This window comes from Carassius auratus, unplaced genomic scaffold (assembly GCF_003368295.1).
Source record: "Carassius auratus strain Wakin unplaced genomic scaffold, ASM336829v1 scaf_tig00217198, whole genome shotgun sequence".
In the NCBI taxonomy this organism is placed as follows: Eukaryota; Metazoa; Chordata; class Actinopteri; order Cypriniformes; family Cyprinidae; genus Carassius; species Carassius auratus.
Genome location: NW_020528938.1, coordinates 61,754 through 84,362, shown reverse-complemented (window position 1 = coordinate 84,362; position 22,609 = coordinate 61,754). Strand labels below are relative to the sequence as shown.

General features: G+C 37.1%; 1 protein-coding gene and 1 long non-coding RNA gene across 2 annotated transcripts; both read left to right on the top strand.

Annotated features, from left to right (window-relative positions):
• Positions 1–9,422: 9,422 nt before the first annotated feature.
• On the top strand, positions 9,423–11,817 carry LOC113100220 (uncharacterized). The gene is made up of 2 exons (XM_026265010.1): positions 9,423–10,803; positions 11,073–11,817. Exons 1-2 carry the CDS (start codon positions 9,748–9,750, stop codon positions 11,583–11,585), a joined length of 1,569 nt encoding a protein of 522 aa, XP_026120795.1. The 5' UTR covers positions 9,423–9,747; the 3' UTR covers positions 11,586–11,817.
• A 5,533-nt stretch (positions 11,818–17,350) lies between these two features.
• LOC113100221 (uncharacterized) lies at positions 17,351–19,826 on the top strand. The gene is made up of 3 exons (XR_003289584.1): positions 17,351–17,500; positions 17,647–17,714; positions 19,768–19,826. It is a non-coding gene; the product is annotated as an uncharacterized LOC113100221 (long non-coding RNA).
• The last annotated feature ends 2,783 nt before the right edge of the window (positions 19,827–22,609 follow it).

Genomic DNA, 22,609 nt, shown 5'->3' with positions numbered 1-22,609 from the left:
TTAAAAAGGTATGCTAAAAGTCCCCGGGTGGTCTACTATTTCAGGTCATTTTTTGAAATGTGGATCTGTGCACATTCTAATGGCTAAAATTGCCCACAATCCATTCCGCTTTGGTGAAAGTTTCGGTACAGAACTACAAACACAAATAAAATGTGATAGAAAAACTACAGAAGTGGCGGATGCGCGATCGACGGTTAGGTAGAGCGGTTTACAAAAACATTTAATCTGGTAAAAAATATTGATTTATTGTTATCCGTGTTGTATTTCATCTGCAACAGCAATGTGAACTTTTAAAAACATCAATTTGGACATTAACTTTTAAATGCATCATTATGCAGAAATTATGAACAGAGTTCTCCGCATGAAAGACCCATCCGTGACTGGCAGATCAACGAGCTACCAGTACGGAAGCTTAATTAAATAAAAGGTGGAGGATGCTAACTGTTACAAGATGACTGACAGGCCAGTTTACAGTGACAGGGTGCACGTAACAGGTGCAACGGAGCGTTTAAAGACGTGTGACATGATAGTTTGTCCCAAAGCTTGCCTATTCTTCTACTACACACTCAAGTGTGTACTACTACTTCACCAAATGTGTACATACTTTAAGGGCCTAGTATATGTATGAACATTGAGACGTGCCTCTCATTTTTTGTGACCGCTAGGACAAGTATATGCGGTCAGTAGTCTACAAAAGCATTAACTGTGCATGCACAGGTTGTGTACAGAAGCCCATTGCCACTCAAACCTGTACAATCCGTCAATAAAACAATATAAATACTGCCAGATGTGCAATAACTATGGGCAATTGTTTGTTCACATGAAAGCCATGTAAAATTAATGTAAGTTCAACATAAAAAAAAGGTCTTAAGACTATGGCGGTTTTTCGCCATCCCACTGTATCTCATTATTTGTGATTGGTTTTCAGTCCTTTGTATTAAACTACATGCATGTTGCTGTTTTTTTTCTAATTGTTTAAGCAACCTTATTAATTATATATGGTTTATAAACATTATCTTAAACATTATGCACTTTTTTTCGAAGATAGTAGTTTTATTTTATTACACTTTGAAAAATGTGCATAATATTTTGCTCGATGTGCCCTCCTGTCTGAGATTGTTCATGTTTCTGGTTGCTGATGTGCATTAACGATATAAGAATAATAATCTAATGATATAATAAAATAGTACAGTAGTCCCAGTTTACTTTTAAACAAATTTCCTTGATTGTACTTACATTAAGTAATGTTTATACTTGATTATATTTACTTAAGTAACATTTTCAGTACAGGACTTTTACTTGCATCAGAGTATTTTTACAGTGCTTTATACATTATTAGGTAAAGGATCTTTGTCCACAACAATATTTAATGAGGTTAACTTATAACATTACCCTCATTGTGGTCAGTCTGCACAAGATCAACAAGCTTGTTTGCTCTGCGTCCACTTTAAATACTAGATAAGCATTCAATATTTAAAATGAATGATTTAATGTATTATAGAGTTTTAATTTGTTTAGTCCATTTTATTCCTCTTAACATCTTAAGTGCGTGTATGTCTTTAAGAACTGTATGGTTGGCCTAAGCAGGAAGTACAAATGAATAAGAGAGCAGCATCACAAACATTCAGGGTGACGGTGCTATTTTTTAACTGTAAGACATTACTCTGATAAAGACAAGCAGGTGAGTGGACCGAGTCTGGGGGTGTTTGGCAACACTGGACTGTGACTGGACCACTGATGGCAGGAAATGACGGTAGCTCTGGTAGTGATCCGGAAATGGAAGACGAATCGTGTAGCAGGAGTGCAGGAGGGAGTGAATGTTGGAAAGTAGTCAATCGGAAAAGAAAGAAAAACAATTGTCAAGGATCGTTTACAGATAGTGGAAAGGTGGATCATGTGAGTAGGAAAAATATAGAGGAATATAAAGTGATGGTGAAATTTGCAGAGCCTGGTATGACGATAAACCCAATTAAACTGACCAAATCTCTGAACAAAGCGTTAGGAGAAATAATTAGTGCAAAGACTCTGAGAGATGAAAACTTGATTATCATGTGTAAGGACAAAAAACAACAAAATAAGGCACCAAGTATAAACTTGATGCTTGGATACCCGGTATCATGCACACTGATGAAGACGAAGCCTTGGGTTAGAGGTGTAATAACTGCAATTCCTACTGATGTGAATACTGATAAAATTAAAAGTTCAATTGAAGGGGGGAAGGTAATTGGAGCAAAATGGCTTCAATATGTGAGAAATAAAGAAAGGATGGACAGTCTATCAGTAATGCTTCAATTTGATGAAGAAAGAATGCCAGAGAGGATAAAAATAGGCTATGCAAGTTACCCAGTAAGACCATACGTACCTCCTCCACTTACATGCTTCAAGTGCCAGAAGTATGGACATGTTAGTGCAGTTTGCAGAGGAAAACAATGTTGTGCAAGTTGTGGGGGTGATCATGTATATTGGGTAAATGTGGCGAAGGAGCCAAAGCAAAATGCTGTAATTGTGGAGGTGAGCATAGTGCTGGATTTGGAGGATGCATTGCTCACAAACAAGGCTGTGAACATTCAAAAAATTGAGCAGATATTGAAATAAGTGACGTATAGGGATCAATTAGGAAAATGGGAGGAATTTATAGAAATAAAACTTCCAGTTTTTAAAAAATGATGAAGGAAGAATAGCTGTGACAGATAAAGAAAAGCTAAAATGCTGGCTAAAGTATTTGTTAAAGTCCATGTGTGAAAGTACAGCGATGATGTATGTCTCAGAGGATATTAAAAAGTGTAGAATCCAGAACAAGAATCAGCACCCAGATGTGATGATGATGAAAAGAAGTCCTTCTGGATACACTTTAAATGCAGAATTTACTATGTATGAATTAAAGATGGCTCTAAGGGGAGTTAAACATACATGTCCTGGAGGAGATGATATATGCTATGTAATGATTCAACATTTATCAGATCCTTAAAATATATTTTAAATCTTTTCAATAAAATATGGAATGCAGGAAAGAGTCCTTCTTCGTGGAAACATAGAATAATACTACCAGTAGGCAAACCTGGAAAGGACAAATTCAATCCAATTAATTATAGGACAATTGTGTTAACTTCTAATTTATGTAAACTGATGGAAAAAATTATCATACATAGACTAAATAACATACTGGAAATAAAAGGTCTTATGTTGCCATATCCGAGTGGATTTAGGGTTGGTCAGAATACAATGGATGCTTTTTTAAGCCTAGAAGCCGATATCAGGAACGCTCAGATAATTAAAGAAGTATTGGTGGGGGTTTTATTTATGTGCTGATTTCTAACAAAAGACAGAAATCTGATTCAGTTATACTTACAGCGATGTGCAAATCCAGCGTCGACTTGGGCTTTGTTTATAAAACAATTTGTTACTCAAATGAAGAGAACACACAAACGCACTTGCTTCACTCCGTTGCTGCCCCAGAAAAACAAACTGCATCCACTGTTCATGTAACTCTGGATTCTTTGGGAAGCTGAACACGGTAAACTTTCCCTCACATCCACAAACACACTTATTTGGAGACATTCTTGAACAAATCCTATGCAGCGCAACCGTCGATTTCCGGATGAAGCATGTTGATATGCGCGGTCGCGCTCTCCTCTGGTCGACGTGTACGTGGGCACGCTTTTCTGATAGAAATGCTCATATAAGGACTTCCACCATCGTCTACATCATTAGATCCATGATAAAAAAAATGTAAAAAAAAGCCGAACTTCGTACCAACCCAGATGTTGGATTTTTCGGCACAGAAATTCTCTGTCATTCGTTCAAATTGTGACACAAATGATATTTTAGATTTAGTACGAGAGCTCTCGGTCTCTCCATTGAAACTGTGTGAACGGTATACTGTCCATGTCCAGAAAGGTAAGAAAAATATAATCAAAGTAGTCCATGTGACATCAGAGGGTCAGTTAGAATTTGTTGAACCATCAAAAATACATTTTGATCCAAAAATAACAAAAACAACCACTTTATTCAGCATTGTCTTCTCTTCCTGGTCTGTTGTGAGCGCATTCACTGCGGTGTAGTGATGTCTGTTTCGCGAACTAATCATTCGATTTAACTGGTTCTTAAGTTATTCATTAGCATCATCTGAGATCAATTAGTTGGACCTGACCATAAAGCATAACATTTTAAGCTCCTGCTGTTTAATATTTTAATAATAGAAGTTGTTCCTACTAAATGAACTAAGTTTAGACATTTATAATGTTGACTTCTACAATTGAAAGTTCAGTCAACCTTTAAAATATAAATATTTTAGAAAATTGGAAACTGGATTTTTTTTTTTAAACAGGGACATTTACCTGTTGAGGCAAGAATGGCTGTTCTTTTGGGGGAGCTTCTTGAAAGTTAATAAGCTGAAATTAATTATCTTCCTCACTAGATGGTGTTATGTCTAGTACAGCTTTAAGCTGTTTCGTTTTTTTATAATAAAGCTTTGAGTTTTCCAACCACTGTCTTCTTTTCTTTTCGTGTTGCTTCTTAGTCAGCTCTTCAGTTTTCTTTATTTTACCAATTTGTTTTCATTTTTGATACCTGGAAGCGGAAAGAAAGCATGACATTGAATTAGCATGTTTCATACAGTAGCATTGAAAAATTATAACAAAAATATTAACAATTTAAACTACTGAAGTTTGTTTTTAATAAAAAAATTAATGACAAAGTGCAGCAAAGTTATTAACCTGCTGTCACTTTAAGAGTCACACAACCTTAGTGTGGCGGGGATTCCAAACCAGCACCAAAGTCCTGTTATTGTAGTGGATAAAGGGTTTTGTGTGTGTGTGTGCACTCTCATGTACATTTTCTAAATCTGTTATTTTATTTTATTTTTATAATAACTCCTGCTTTAACATCTCCAAGCATAACCTTCTTTACTCCTTGAGCAGTTCTGGGTTTCTGTACAATTTTTCCCTGAACTTTGTCACCCTGGCCTTTGCTGAAGCTTTTTTTCCCTCACTTGCTGATTGTCTACAATTAAACAAATCATGAAACAAAATATCAAATTAGTAAATTTTAAATTAATATTAAATTCATAAGGTATATTTAAAAGTCATACACAATATGCATAGATTCTCATTCCAGAAACATAAGTTCTCTTTACCGCAACTGGCCTTATGAGAATGGTGTTTCAGAGGATGAGGTGCCTCAGTATGCTTTGCTAACAACAGAGAAGCCATAATGGCTTTGCTAATTTTTTCTCAGTGCATATAATTAGACCTTAATAAAATACATTAAAAAAAAAATGTAAATTCAACAATTTTTGAAATGAAGAAAACATCCTGTTTCGGTAATGATAATAAAAATGTAGTTTTTAAAAAATGTTATATTTAACTGGAGAGATATAAAGAGATTATCTTACCTGGTAGCCATCTTGAAGTAACTTGCCCATTTGCTTCTCCACTGAAAATCAAACTTTATTTAAATTCTGTATGTGTGTTTAAACAGTCCTTAAAAAATGTTGCGGAGGATGAGAACATCAGGCATGGACACGCCATTTTTTTTCATTATTATTATACATGAATATTCAGTAAATAATTTTCCCTGTTATCTAAAATAATCTAGTAGAACATCCATTTATTTTTTTAAGTTAATTTGTTTAAATTACAAACATTTGAACACACCCGGATGCATTGCGGTAATGAGAATTTCAAGAAAATGTAGTAAATAGAAAAATAATTAATTCTCAAATAGAAAATACACATTGTGCAAGGTAGAGAACAGTATTGTCTTTATTCTGATGCTTTTTTATATTACTAAATTACACATTTTATATTTAATCATTATATATAATCATTAGTTACGTGTTGTTTTAATGGTTTCGTGAGAATGACCCAGTTAACTTGAGATGAGAAGGCAAAAATTTGAAAGATTTCTTTCTATTGAACTTGATTGTCTAAAACTCTCATTAATTGTAGTACTAAACAGCTTGAGGCCACTTTGAACTCATAATTAGTGAACTTGGCACAGTTACTGAATGGATGTGAATCAACACTAAACAGACTTCAGTTGAACAATGACACTATTTTCTTGTTAGTGCTCTGTTGAAGCATTGAACTCTGTGTGCCATAGTGATTTAAGTGCATGTCATGTAACATTAGTGTTTTCAGATACACAGCTAGTTTATACTTTACAGTCACATGTATATGTGACCCTGGACCACAAAACAAGTCATAATGGCAAATAAGAGTTTTTTGAATTATGATTTATACATCATCTGCAGAATAAATAAGCTTGGTTTGTTTGGTTTGTTGGTTATGGTTTGTTAGGATAGGACGATATTTGGCAGAGATACAACAAATCTAAATACTGAGAAAATTGCCTTTAAAGTTGTCCAAAAAAGTTTGTATATATTTATGTATTAAATATCTATATGGAACATAATCCTTATTATTCTAATGATTATTGGCATAAAAGAAAAATAGATCATTTTAAGACACATATGTGTACTTAAAAGTGCTACAATTATAATTATTCCCTGGCTCCAGTTCACTCATGCCGCACTCTTAATGAAGATGAAATGTCACATGGAGCGCGTTGCATTGAGAGAATCAATATTCTATACAAAGTCCTCTGTAAGTGTAGTACAATAGTATGCCATTTCAAACACAGCCTGTCTTTTTTTTGTTCTGGTTTACGTTGCATCTCTTAATGCATTCAATACTTAATGTCTATAAAAATCACATACATTCAAAATAACTAGATGTAAAAACAGATTGCTGTAACAAACATGGTGCTGAAAAGCTTTGAGTAATTGATCATTTTAGGAAAAGGGAATGATGTAGAGATACAAGAGAAAAAAACTCACCAGATAACACGATCATACAGCTACAAATCCAGACAGACTGGAAACAACACTGGGCTATTTATACAAAAGCTAATGAATAACATTGCAACCATAAGGAGGAGGCATGGTCTAAAAGAAAAAAAAAAGACCACTTCATAATACAGTCCATGGAAACATGAAACAGACACAATGACCACTGGTCATTTTCTATAAATTTACTTGCATGTACTGTTATGTTTTTATCAGACAATATATAGGGCTCAGTCTATCATGACATTTAACATTATCATGCATTAATCTAATGAGGAAGGACTAGCTAATCAAGTATTACCTAGACAAACATGATGAACTATTAACTATGTATATATATGTAGGAAATTTTTTATGGTTATGACTCCCAAAATAATACATCTGCAATCATCTTCTTAAAATCTTCTAAAATAGAAAAATTACAAATCATACATACAAGTTACAATCATATAATTGGATGTTTATAAATAAAAATGTATGAAAAGTATACACCTTTAAGGGCTGGATGTTATGATATAACATTATTTATGGTATATAACATTGATATAATTGATCACCCATATTTAGACCTACCTAAAGCGTTCAAAGGCACATTAGCTTTATGTATTTCCCCGGTTTACACACAAATGTCACCCAGCTAACAAAAAAAGGTCCCCAGGACATCCCCTAAATGGCCTCTGCAAACGTCCCTCGGACGTCAGCGTGTAGGGTCCACTTTACGTCGATTGGATGTTTGCGAACACGTTCACGAATACGTCCCCCGGACATTCACAGGACGTGCAGTGGCCATTCGGGATGTTTAGAGGACTTTCACTTTACTTTCACTTTATCATCTGAACGTCATTTTATTGTACTTTTAAGCTAATCAAAGACAACAGACACGCTGTATGAAGCAAAATACATTTCTTTTAACTGAACAATCATAAAGTTGCAGTGCTCTTTTCGTGTGTGTGTCTCTGGTTGTCAGCTGTGGTTAGTTGATGGCATTTCTTCCCATTGTCTTCTAACCTAAAACAACAAAATGAACACATTCAGTAGTGTTATGATTTTATATGTCTAGGACTATTGTTTGTCCATTGACAAAAGATTTGTAAAGACTGTTGACAGTTTGGATTTAGACCAAGCGGATCGAAATTTAGTGGACATATGCCTTTTTCCGCATATATGTGTCACCAGGGTGGACTTGGGTGACCAGCCACCCCTAACTCAGACCCCACCGTGAGGAGCCGACACCACAGGTCCGCAACAGAAGGACAACGCAGACAAGAGGTAACTTCTAAGGAATAACAATCTTTATTGAACACAATATATCAGTGACCACAAACGTTATAGACTTCAGTGTCCTCTAGGTCTTCTTTGGCTACGGATAGGTACTGATCGTACGTCGCAGTTTCGCCCCTGGCTCTCTTCAAGACTCAGGCAGTGAGTATACAGGTAAGGACGCTTCTCAGCCAAGGATACTTGCATCAATACACAGTAGTGAGACAGTGGTTTAAAAGCTTACTTCACCAGCAATGCTGCATTCTTCAGGACTCCGTCTGTGAATAGACAGGTCAGGATTCTTTGCAGTACAGAATACTTTCATCAGGGCACATTAGAGAAAGAGTGATTGGTGCCGCTCACGGACTACTGCTCTCTCGGATGAGTCCTCCCTCCAGCATCCCTTTCAACAGGCTACGGACCTCGGCATAGAGAGTGGGTGGCACTGGATGGTACCGCTCTCGGCTAGGCATCACCTCACCGGTGGGTATTTGATGCTTCACTACCCCTGTGCAACCACAGTGTTCTTCGTCGGCCGAGAACACATGTTGCCATTTTCTTAAGAGTTCCTGGAGCTGTAAAACTTGCTCCTCCAGATTCTCACCCTTCAGGGACTCTCCCATCAAATGGGTCGGCACCCCTCCTCCCACAGGGCCCGGTTCTGCCTCAACTGGGCGGACGGTGACTTCCACCACCGCAGAGCTCACCTGCCTGAAGCAGACATCCTGATGCTCATAAACCTGGACAGGACAGACAAGATCGGCATGACTTAAGGTATTTTTGGGGGCCTGGAGAAGTTTTGTCATGCCCTGACATTTGTGCTTTTTTATAAAGTTTCTTATAAATATCTAAATGGGTAAAGTCTAATCTCACTGTGATCAGCACAAACTGGGCTATAATAATATGTGAGCAGTATGTATGTACATGATTGTGCTTTTGAGAAAAAAAAATGTAGGCATGGTTAGTGAAAAACTAAAAATGTTAAATCACTAGAATAATCATACAACAATTATACAATGATTGACAGCAGTGATGCCGGTAACGCGTTACTTAGTAACGCGTTACTCTAATCTGACCACTTTTTTCAGTAACGAGTAATCTAACGCATTACTATTTCCAAACCAGTAATCAGATTAAAGTTACTTAACCAAGTCACTGTGCGTTACTATTTTTGTCATTTTCCTTAATAATAATAAAAAAAATTCTTCTTGCTTCTCGGGGAGTGAAGTCACGTATGCGACAAGTCACGTTTTCAGCATGCATGAATTCACGTCACGTCCCACGTAGCGACAAAAACGTAAACAATGGAGGGAGGCGAGAGATGTGCGTTTTCTAGATGGAAATACAGTCACTATTTTGAGTTTGTGTCAGCTAAAGATGACAACATTAAGGTCCGTTGTACACTCTGTGCTGGCGGCGACAAAGTGTTATCTAGCTACAAAAACACTACATCGAATTTGAAAAAACATTTGGAGTCGCAGCACTGTACAGTTAAACTTATAGAGCAAGTCAGACCAGGTGATGAGAAGCAGACAGCAGGAGGTCCCCGACCACCCAAACAACAAAAGCTGGACTTCGGTGCAAAACCAGTAAGTGGGGGAGAGTTGAAGAAGTTAGTGGGGCAGTTTGTTGTGGAGGAAATGCTGCCATTAAATACAGTTGACTCACCCTCGTTTCGTGCCATAATAAACAAGATCCCAACCACAGTCAATGCCGCGCTGCCTCACAGAACAGCGTTTTCTTCTTACATGGAGGAGGAGTATGCAGTGATGGAGAGAAATCTGAAGGCAGCGCTGAATGAGGTCGACTTTGTGTCAACTACCGCAGATATTTGGACTGCTAACAACAGAAGTTATATGGGAGTAACACTCCACTGGATTAGTAGATCCACATTAGAGCGCAACAAGGCTGCATTGGCATGTAGGAGAATTCGCGGCAGACACACGTATGATGTTATTGGTGCAGAAATCGAAAACATTCACTCATCGTATGGATTACTACATAAAGTAGTTGCAACAGTGACTGATAATGGATCCAACTTTGTCAAGGCGTTTAATGTTTATCAGCCTGTCACAGAGTCAGATGATGAGACGGAGGAGGGAGAGTCCACCCCCACAAATGATGATGTCACTTTTTTAGATATGTCAGAAATCCTCTCAGCTGTTGATGAAAGTGAATGCCAGCTGTCTCTTCCCCCGCACCACAGGTGTGCTTCACACACCATCAACCTAATTTCCACAAATGATGTAGATAAATATTTAACTTCCAATGCAGAGAGGAAGGCTGTGTATAGGAGCAGCACAGCAAAGTGCTCAGCTCTTTGGACCAAATCAAGTAGATCTACCCTTGCATCAGAAACAGTGGAGGAAGTCAGCAAAAGAAAGCTCCTGGTACCAACATCCACAAGGTGGAATTCATTTTTTGATGCTGTAAAGAGAGTTGCAGAAATCCCCATGTGTGAGCTGAATACTCTGTGCACCAAGCTGGGAGTTAAGTGCTTCAAAGAGAAAGAGTACCAGTTTCTGCATGAGTACTGCACCGCCATGAAGCCTCTGACTGCAGCACTTGATATTTTACAAGGTGACTGTCCTTATGGGACTTTACTGCCCACACTTGAAGTTCTGATGCAGAAGACCCTGGATGTTAAAGATGCCCTTTCCAGTATGACTGCAGGCCTTCCAGATGCCATAGTGCAGGTATGTTCCCCTCTTTTAAGCTAGTTAAAATTTCTTGCATCACACTAGTCATGAACATGGAACAGAATATACATTATCATTGCAAAAGAAGATTAAAAAAAATACAATTGTCAGTAAGTAACCTAAAACAAAATTAAATCCATAATATTGATCCCACATTAGGCATGATTTGTAAGTAATGATAAAGTGACATACAGTATAATAAAAAATAGGCCTGCATTATGTATGTATGCATATGTATGCATTAACATATCAATTATATTTTTCAGGCTATCCAGACCCGTTTTGCCGGTGTGCTGGACGACAAAGATGCCCTTCTCGCAGCAGTCAGTTGTCCAAAATTCAAACTCAGATGGCTGAGAGATGCAGGTAGGAAAGAGTGTGTAAAAGAGCTTCTGACAGCAGAGTGCCGCCGTACAACTGCTCTTGCAGCACAGAGCCCTGCTAGTGTGCCCACCACATCTTCCAGCCAAGGTGAGATGGACTTTTTCACTTTTGAAGCAGAGCCAGAGGAGACCTATTCTGCAGAAAATGAAGTCATGGACTACCTGAGGTCAGCATATGACCTTCAGATTCTGCATCAGTTTATAAACATAAAGAACATTTTCTTGAAGTATAACACTCCAACCCCATCAAGTGCTCCTGTGGAGCGTCTTTTCAGTCTAGGAGGTTTGGTGCTCACTCCTAGAAGAAATAGACTTTCTGACAAAAGGTTTGAAAAGCTTCTGTTAATGAGGTACAACCACTGGTTTACTCGCCCCACTCCACTGTTTCACTCATAACATGGGATTACAAACTAAGATTTGGCCAAAGTAACAAAAGTAAAGAAAACATGATATAAGCTTACATGTGGTGTTACACACTTGTTTTGTTTTGTAAAACCACTCCTTGATGGTAAAAAAAAAGTAATAGTCTTTTTCTTTATTTAATTTTTTTATTAAAACAAGTATTTATGTTAAGTGAAGTCAAGAAAGACTTTTATTTTTTATTAAGATAAGTATTTATGTTAAATCAAGAAAGACTGCCTTTATTTTTTGTAAAAACATGTATTTTTTTCAGGAAATGGTTTTTAAATTCAACTTTAATTGTCAAGAGATAGATTGTTGATGTTACTGTTAAAAATACACTTTAAATAAAGTGATTGTTGGCAAAACCAGTTGTCATTTTTATGTTGTCGGCAGCTGCTGAATGTAACTAATAAAGTAACTTGTAAAGTAACTTAGTTACTTTTAAAATCAAGTAACTTGTAAAGCAACTTAGTTACTTTTTAAATCAAGTAATCTGTAAAGTAACTAAGTTACTTTTTCAAAGTAACTGTGGCAACACTGATTGACAGTGAGGTCCCACTTCATACTGAATCCCTAATACCTGTGTGCTTACATAGTAACCACATTGTAAGTACACATTGGTACATAATATTTACAGCTGTAATATATCTGAATCTTCACACATCTAACAATCCTTAGGATGGTTTGTGTAAGTACAAACGTGTAGATTAAAAAGAACATACCTGATATGAAGTGATCTCTGCACAAGTAAAATCCATTGCTTGATGGTTCCCATCGCTCTGTTCTGCTGCTTTGGTTGGTGCGTTTTATTGCAGTGAACCATTTAAGTCGTCTATCGGGATCCTTTGGAATATGATAAAATGATTTCCCCTTTCCTTCCCCCTCCCTGTTCTGGCATCCTGGTGCACATCAGCTGTCCACCATGTTATAGTAAGTAAGGTTTGTAATGTCTAAACAGTTTTAAATGATTGTCTGACCACTGTCGATACTAATGCTAAGTTAAAGCCACTCTAGCGCTCTCCTGATGGCCTGCCAAAATGGTGGAGTTTAGATTGCGTGACGTCAACAGCCGGAGCTCTACAAAGGCACAGATCCTAAACAAGGCCATATCTTCAAATGAAACTTTTTTATAAGCATTTTTTTAATTTGAACTAACACCTCATGACTGCACCGTACGAAAAACTGCAAAAGACACAGACACAAGTGGAATGTAAAATACATGGTGACATTAGTTTTTAACTAAATATAATGGGCGACAGGGACGGACTGGGACTAAAAAACGGACCTGGACTTGGACTAGGCCCGGCCCAAAGCAATCGACGCGCGGAAACTCGATGTTGACTAGATGTTGTGTTAAAAGCATATTATTCTGGATTAACTTGAATACTCACATAGAAAGGCATGGAGGTATCAGCACACTGCAGTCCCTCTGGCTGAACCAATACAAAACAGGTATCTGAAACACAACACATAGTGCTGTATGATAAATCACAGTAAAGAGGTTGTAATATACAGTTTAACTTGAATACTCACATAGAAATGTAGGTTGAATACTCACCTAAAAAAAAGAAAACAATCCAGTAATGGCATTTTATTCAATGTTGGGGGATAAGGATTTTCTTCAACAGGACACTTTTTTCTGCAACTCTGTCTACGACCAAGTCATTATCGAGGGACATGAGGATGTATTTTTCTGTGGTCATAAGCATGAATGCTTCCAGGTGTTCTTGTGACTGTGTGCTTCTTATTCGACTTTTGATCTGTTTGAGAACAGAGTAACTTCCTGTGTCAAACACAGAGTAAGGGGGTACCTGAATCCACAGCCACGAATATGATACGCATCTGTGAAGAGGTTGTAGCGTTTCAGAATTTGATAGCAACAGACTGGGCATTCCTTACAAGATTTGCACTGTTTGTTTAGTACATCTTAACAAACAGTTTAGGCTCTGTTTGCATCTGTGAGAGTCTCATCACTTGTTGTCATTTCTCCAGCCATCATCTTCCTTTTCCTCTTCCTTTTCTGTGGAAGTTCTGCCTCCAATTCAAGCTCACAGTCCTCTTCCACCGTGAGTTGTGCATTTGGCCACTGGACTCAGCAGCTTGGTTAACTGACTTAAAATCTCTTGCCATGTTCTTCTTGGTATCTTGAGTTGCCATTACCCAGGAAAAGCTGAGCAGTTAACACTGTGTCATACCTCATCAGAGCCTCTAAGAATCCTCTAGCTTTTACACGCCCTGCAGTTTTTAAATTGGCCTGACCTTGAAAGATGCTGAGTGTCATGAGGACATCAATGTATAAAGCCTGGTCTGGTTTTCCAAATGAACCAAAGATCCTCTTCAAGGCTACAACTTTGTCCCACCACCTTGTTTCTATGATAGTAGAGAGACGTCTGTGTCCAGAATCCTTGCTTCTTTGCTCCCACACATACATTCTTTGATACAATTCACGAATGAAAACAGCAATGTCATTCATGAGGGAGAACAGGGGCCCACTGGATATGGCCATTTCATTTGTGTCAGCCAGAACTAGGTTCAAACGTACCTGGTTTGTGGAGAAGCCTCTGTACTGGCCTTGCATGTTTGATGCCCCATCTGTAGCATTACTTGCACGGTTACTGATGTCCAGATTAAAACGTTCCATCACATCTGTCAGCATCTGGACAAAATATTGACCAGTGGATGCCTCACACTTAACCACTGCAAGAATTCTCAAAAATTACAGAGCATTGTTCATGGGACGTAATGTCTTGTGTTGTATCTATCTGCACAGAGAATATGACACTTTCAGAAACCTCTTTTGCAATGGTCTCCTGAATTAGAAACTTCACTGTAGAAATTACAGTGTTCACAGTGGTTTTGGATAAAAATGTTACAGCAGCTCCGCGACCCCTAGCCTGTGACTGGTGCATCTTTTTACTTTTTTCTATGCACTCAGTGAGATGTTCCTTCAAACATACATCAAATTTCCCTAGGAGAATGATGAGCTCTAGGAAGTTGCCGTTGTCAATGTTGTGGTCATCTTCAGGCTGCTTTATGGGGAAAAAAATGCAGGTTTTACATACTAATTATTTTTTTTATTATTCGTTACATATTCTGTTTCAAATATCAACTAATCTGCAAGAAGATCATTTACAGTTTTTATAATCACAGTACCTTATATTTCAGCGTTTATACATATGTACTGTATACTCATATTTCTCAGGTAACATTAGAAGGGCACAGTTACGCTGCAACACTGAGTGGTGAAGCACATAAGAAGCGTGGGCAAATTCACTAGAACATATGCATGTCATTTTATTAACTAAGTAAAAAATGTCTCTCTTTTTTTCCCAGAGTTATTGGTTTCTGCAAAATGATGGGCCATGTTCTGTTCAGAGTGTTCATTTTCTTCACACTTCTCATTTTATCTTTAAGCTTATTTGACATAAATAATTAATTAATATTTTCTGACACTTCATTGTCTTACAATATGCATTTATTTTTACTTTATTTGGTCAACGACTCCCAAACGATTCGCTCAACAATTAATTTTTCCAAACACCTCCTTTGTGTGACGCTAATCTGTGGTGATTGGTCGATTTTATTTTAATTTCATCATGCCTTCAAAAGCCAGCATTTGTGAGCGCAGTGGTGCGTTGAGTACAGCGTTACCGGGAAACAGCTACCACTGCAAAAGTGGTAAAGGATTTGCGTTTGTTTAGCTAATAAAATAGTAAAACTCCTAACTAACAAACTGGTAAGGTTTTAAAACATTTTATTCTTCATTCTTTTATTGCATTAATTACTTTTGTGGTGAAATGTTGTGTAATACGTGGTTTGAAAGTGACTTGACTTACAGCCAAGTATAGTGACCCATACTCAGAATTCGTGCTCTGCATTTAACCCATCCAAAGTCCACGCATACAGCAGTGAACACACACAAAAGTGAACACACACAGCAGTGAACACACACCCATAGCAGTAGTCAGCCATTTATACTGCGGCACATGTGGAGCAGTTGGGGGTTCGGTGCCTTGCTCAAGGGCACCTCAATCGTGGTATTGCCAGCCCGAAACTCGAACCAACAACCTTAGCGTTAGGAGTCAAACTCTCTAACCACTAGGGCACGACTTCCCCACTGCACTGTTTGACTGCACAGTTCCCTTAAATGTCTGTTTTGTTTGAATTTGCCGCTTGCTCGCAACTGCTGTCTTCACGGAAGCTTTGCATTTAAATTTTTCAACTCAAATCAATATTTTGCGTCTAATTATTTACTTATGTGGCAAGTAGGCTGATACTCCGCTTCGCATCGGGTCCTGATCAGGTTTAATTCCGAGATAACAACCAGCTGGATGTACATTATCCCTTACTTGTAATGCCATTTTAATATATTCCCTCCTGAAAACAAACCGCACATAAACAAACAATTCACCGTCGGCACAACTTAGTCAATACTGTTACTACTTCCAGCAGAAGTTATACCCATAACCGTTTTTACAGCAACGCTGTGTATGTGTGTAATTTAACATTATTTTCACCTCTTAAATTACTACACTACTAGTGTAGTCACGTTTTATAATGGCACAATTTACTCAGGCCCAAAACATTTTTTGTATGACATTCAATTTTTTTTTAAAAATAATTGTACATAAATAGGTCAATCAAAACAAATGTGATTTCATTTCTGGGAACTTTTAACTGCAGGCAGACATACATTATGGTATAGTACAAATATTTGGAGTGTCCCTTATTTCCTTTAAAAAAAAAAAAAAACAATAGTACAGTTGCACCTTATTTTTCATTTTTAAAGTTAAGATTGTTTACATCAAAACGAAATATCCTAGAAAAATACTAATTAATTACAAGGCTGTAGAGAACAGTGCACTATTGCAGACTTATATACTGACATTTTACACCCTTCACTAGTTCCAAACCTGTACCAGTTTCTTTCTTTTGCTCAGCACAAAAGAAGATATTTTATAAAATGTGTGTAATCTAACATATGGTATTTAGGGGTGTATGATATGACAACTTTTGAAACTCGTGAAAATATCTCCATGATCTGCTTTTAAAGAAATATGGTAGTATCGAGTGCACATTCTATCAGCTGCAGTTCTGGCACCTCTGTGTCTACATCAAATCTTAAACGGTTGCTCTACCCCAAAATTTACATTTTGTCAGTAATCACTTACCGTCATGTCTTTCCAAACCCATAAAAGCTTCATTCGTCTCCGGAACTCAATTTAAGATATTTTGGATGAAAACTGGGAGGCTTTTTACTGTCCCATAGACCGCCAAGTAAGTAACAGTGTCAAAATCTAGAAAAGTATGAAAGACGTCATCAGAATACTCCATCTGCCATCAGTGATTCAACCGTAGTGTTATGAAGCGACGAGAATACTTTTTGTACACAAAAAAATAAAAATAAAAGTCTTTATTCAAAAATATGTCTCCTCTGTTTCTCTTCACATCGCCATTTTGGAGGTTATGAGCTGAACGCAGGCAGCGTACACACTTCTTTGTCAGCAGAACCACAAGGATATATATTTTACATATATTTACGCTTTGATTTGATAGAAAACAGAGTATCCTTGTGGTGTGGCTGACACAGAGGTGCCGTTCGCTGCCTGTGTCCAGCTCATAATCTCCAAAATGAAGGCATGTGATTGGCTAAGGACAAAAAAGCAGGAAAATATACTGAGACCAAATACTATATATATATATATATATATATATATATATATATATATATATATATATATATATATATATATATATATATATATGTAACATAGTTAAAAAGGTTCAGGTTAAATCCTACTAAATGTGAGTATGGTGCCACCTACTGTCACAAAGTGTACCTGCAGCGAACGCTAGTAATGACGAAGGATTATGGGTAATCCTCAAAGTAATGGAGGATTTCCCTTGAGGTAACGTGTCTATGATTTTCCGTGGACTAAACAGTGTTAACTCACTTTAAAAGCATGTAAAAGTTAAGCTAGATTATGTGTTTTATAGCCGATAGAAAGTCTCTCAAGTATAGCAAGCTAACTTTAAAATGATGCCGTCTTTCCAGAAAGATCATGCGCTGTTTATCCACATGAGATGACTACTCAACACTGTTTTCCTTTGTCATAAATGCAGGTATGTTACCATATGTTGATAGAAAGTGTTGTAATGTTTGAACATATGATTGAGGTATTTTATGCTGTTTGTCTGCCTCCAGTATGTTGAATTGTAACGAAGTTACATGATTGTTTACACATAAGTGACTGTTAACATACAGTATTGTTCAAAATAATAGCAGTACAATGTGACTAACCAGAATAATCAAGGTTTTTCGTATATTTTTTTATTGCTACGTGGCAAACAAGTTACCAGTAGGTTCAGTAGATTCTCAGAAAACAAATGAGACCCAGCATTCATGATATGCACGCTCTTAAGGCTGTGCAATTGGGCAATTAGTTGAATTAGTTGAAAGGGGTGTGTTCAAAAAAATAGCAGTGTGGCATTCAATCACTGAGGTCATCAATTTTGTGAAGAAACAGGTGTGAATCAGGTGGCCCCTATTTAAGGATGAAGCCAACACTTGTTGAACATGCATTTGAAAGCTGAGGAAAATGGGTCGTTCAAGACATTGTTCAGAAGAACAGCGTACTTTGATTAAAAAGTTGATTAGAGAGGGGAAAACCTATAAAGAGGTGCAAAAAATGATAGGCTGTTCAGCTAAATTGATCTCCAATGCCTTAAAATGGAGAGCAAAACCAGAGAGACGTGGAAGAAAACGGAAGACAACCATCAAAATGGATAGAAGAATAACCAGAATGGCAAAGGCTCAGCCAATGATCACCTCCAGGATGATCAAAGACAGTCTGGAGTTACCTGTAAGTACTGTGACAGTTAGAAGACGTCTGTGTGAAGCTAATCTATTTTCAAGAATCCCCCGCAAAGTCCCTCTGTTAAAAAAAAGGCATGTGCAGAAGAGGTTACAATTTGCCAAAGAACACATCAACTGGCCTAAAGAGAAATGGAGGAACATTTTGTGGACTGATGAGAGTAAAATTGTTCTTTTTGGGTCCAAGGGCCACAGGCAGTTTGTGAGACGACCCCCAAACTCTGAATTCAAGCCACAGTACACAGTGAAGACAGTGAAGCATGGAGGTGCAAGCATCATGATATGGGCATGTTTCTCCTACTATGGTGTTGGGCCTATTTATCGCATACCAGGGATCATGGATCAGTTTGCATATGTTAAAATACTTGAAGAGGTCATGTTGCCCTATGCTGAAGAGGACATGCCCTTGAAATGGTTGTTTCAACAAGACAATGACCCAAAACACACTAGTAAACGGGCAAAGTCTTGGTTCCAAACCAACAAAATTAATGTTATGGAGTGGCCAGCCCAATCTCCAGACCTTAATCCAATTGAGAACTTGTGGGGTGATATCAAAAATGCTGTTTCTGAAGCAAAACCAAGAAATGTGAATGAATTGTGGAATGTTGTTAAAGAATCATGGAGTGGAATAACAGCTGAGAGGTGCCACAAGTTGGTTGACTCCATGCCACACAGATGTCAAGCAGTTTTAAAAAACTGTGGTTATACAACTAAATATTAGTTTAGTGATTCACAGGATTGCTAAATCCCAGAAAAAAAAAATGTTTGTACAAAATAGTTTTGAGTTTGTACAGTCAAAGGTAGACACTGCTATTTTTTTGAACACACCCCTTTCAACTAATTGCCCAATTGCACAGCCTTAAGAGCGTGCATATCATGAATGCTGGGTCTTGTTTGTTTTCTGACAATCTACTGAACCTACTGGTAACTTGTTTGCCACGTAGCAATACAAAATATACTAAAAACCTTGATTATTCTGGTTAGTCACATTGTACTGCTATTATTTTGAACAATACTGTAAAATGTAAAGGTAACTGTAGGAAATCTGTGTAATTACATTTTGTTGTTTTCCTCCTTGCAAGATTAAGAGGGATAATTTGATGTGTTTTAATTATTTTGTTTGAGTTTAAGTTCACTATACGATCAATATGTCAAACTGTATTTTAATTTTTTGTAGCGCTTTAAGAGTAGTACATATGGGTAATCCTCAAAGTAATGGAGGATTTCCCTTGAGAAAGATCATGCGCTGTTTATCCACATGAGATGACTACTCAACACTGTTTTCCTTTGTCATAAATGCAGATGTGGAATAAACCTGCTGTTACCACAAACCTGACGGTGTCCGAGAGAGTATATTAGGCAGAAGACATAACACAGAGGTTACATATATATTAGGGCCGGGACTTTAACGCGTTAATTGAGATTAATTAATTACACAAAAAATAACGCGTTAACTAAGATTAATTAATTACAGAAAAAAAAATTCCCGCATTTTTAATAATTTTTTTTGGCACCGCGGAACGTTTCTCACAGGATGAGTTTCGGCGGGACCGATTATACTGGAGCACCAACTAGCGTTCGCATATCACCGCAGCAGCACATCCAGCCTTAAGTATCACCTAAACGCAAAACATATAGCAGCTAGCGTGGACTTTACATTTTATGTTGAACTATGTATTATTTTGTTGGTGCAACAGTTTATGTTGAACTCTTTATTGTTTTGGCCAAGGTTATTGAGAGTTGGACTTAGTATGTTATGGCCTCTGAAGCAACAGAGAGATGTAAGTGTTTCCAATGTTCTGAATGTAATTGACAGTATTGTGTTTTACTTAAAAAAAAAACACTTTACAGAAGGTTCCAGCACCTATAAGCTTCCTGAATTTCTGAAATGTACTATTTCTAAATTGTTTCTAAATATGCTGTTGCTACACTTCATGGCAAAAAATTTAACTGGTCTGCTAGACTTGGTTGAACAAAAATAAACAATATTTTCTTGCTTAAGCTTATGTATTCAGTCATTATTCAATGGTATACTATAAATCCATGTGAAAAAAATTACTTCTCACTGTTCTCAGGTCAAATATTTATATGCGATTAAAATGCGATTAATTTTGATTAATTAATTACAAATCCTCTAATTAATTAGATTAATTTTTTTAATCGAGTCCCGGCCCTAATATATATATATATATATATATATATATATATATATATATATATATATATATATATATATATATATATATATATTAGTGCTGTCAATCGATTAAAAAACAATTAACTAATTAATCGCACAATTTTTTAAAATTAATCGCGATTAATCGCGATTAATCGCAATTAAAAGACTGAAACTTTTTGGATATGTAAATGTAAAATGTAAATAATTAATGTAAACTCAAGACAAAGAAACTATTTAAATTCAAAATATGATTGTTTATTGGAATTTTTGTTTAACTTGTAACACAGATTTTCTCATGTAAACAACATACCTGCAATAAACCATCAATATCCTCCAAATTAACTGTTGGCTTGAAAGCCATATTTATTACAGAAATAAAAACACAGGCATGTAAGTAGGGGAGACCGGGGATGGTTGTAACACTTTTTTCTTCAGCGCCTAAAATTACCTTTTTCTTTTGGCTATGTCTAAAACTTCTAGGCAAAGTACCCACATGTTTATACTACAAATGGCAACAATTTAAATTTATTCAACTATATCACAGACTTTGTGAGATGATGACAAATACAAGGTGGTCCTTTGTTACAACCTACCCCACTACTGGGGTAGGTTGTAACACATACTGGGGTAAGTTGTAACAGGTAGACAAAATATACAAAAACTAAGGGTACTCCAAGTGATATGCCACAAAAACAGTTTTATTTTAAATGAATGGCTGCAACAATAAATATGTGTGAATATGGGGAGTGTATGAGCATATTGTGTGTTTTTGTGCATGTGTATGTCTGTACGTGCACATTCGTGTGTGTGTGTGTGTGTGAGCAAATTAACAGACGTATGTTTATCCCCACTCCAGAGAATGAACAAATGAAATGCATTCTTTACCAGTCACAATGGTGACAAGAACAAAAAAATAAATAAAAAATGAAACTCTGGGGTTCCGCTTCATAAACGAGCCAAACCAATCAGGCCCTGCCATTTTCTTCTCTGGTTTATGACAAAGACTCCTCCTGCTCCCTGGTGAAGACCTGGTGAGGACTGTAGTATCCAACACGAGGAAAGGTCCCTCAATCCCTGGTCTTTCAGTTCTTTATATTTCTGCCAATATCTGTTCAATGTTACATGGCAGATTCCGTGGGATTTTGCCACTGCCCTGACAGACTTTCCTTTCCTAACTTTCTCTGCTGCTCTTTTTAAAAGACTAGCATCGACTCCAATATCTGTTTTTCCCAACCAAGTTGTAGGCATTCTGTAGTATTTTTAAAATCACAAAAATGTTCTTGGTTGTATGTAAGGGGATGGTTGTAACACTTTCAAAACACGTGTTACAACCTACCCCTTCACTGTCACCCAATGTTTAACAAGCTGTATTAGCATGGTGCTTTGAAATTGGCAGAAGGTTGATACACAATTCTTTACTAGAGAAACTACAGTTTGATCTGATATAACTCATACAATATTATCTACAACGGTAGAAGTACTAAACAAAATATTATCTTTTTTTTTTTTTACTTTCTAACCTCAGAATTAGATTTTCTGCTGTAGCTTCAGGAGAGATAGCAACACAGACTGGAAAACCTCCATGTGGGATTGTAAAGGAAGCCTGATGAAACTGAAATTGTCACATGACTCCTATCTTGTCCCTGATTCATGGAATTGGTAGTGTTACAACTCTCCCCGTGTTACAACCATACCCGGTCTCCCCTACCATTTGAATTTCAAAACAATCAATGCCAATAAAAAACAAAAATGATTTCCATGTTGAATTCTAAGTGGACTGCAAAAAAATTCCAAAGTATAGTCATTGCCAGTGCTTTAAGTGGGCCGGTATGCACCGGTACTACCGCCACTTCCAAATATAGCTCTTGAGCGTACCGCCACCTCTCCGTGCGCCCAGAACGTGCTTGTAGCGTACCGGTACGCTCATTTGGACATCTGTTTTAATAGAGGTTTTAATCTTTTACC

What these genes read in the sequence shown, in the direction of transcription:
- LOC113100220 (XM_026265010.1), top strand. Translation starts at nt 9,748, where the DNA reads ATGCTGCCATTAAATACAGTTGACTCACCCTCGTTTCGTGCCATAATA. An exon ending in TTCCAGATGCCATAGTGCAG is followed by an intron (nt 10,804 to 11,072) that starts GTATGTTCCCCT and finishes TATATTTTTCAG; the next exon opens with GCTATCCAGACCCGTTTTGC.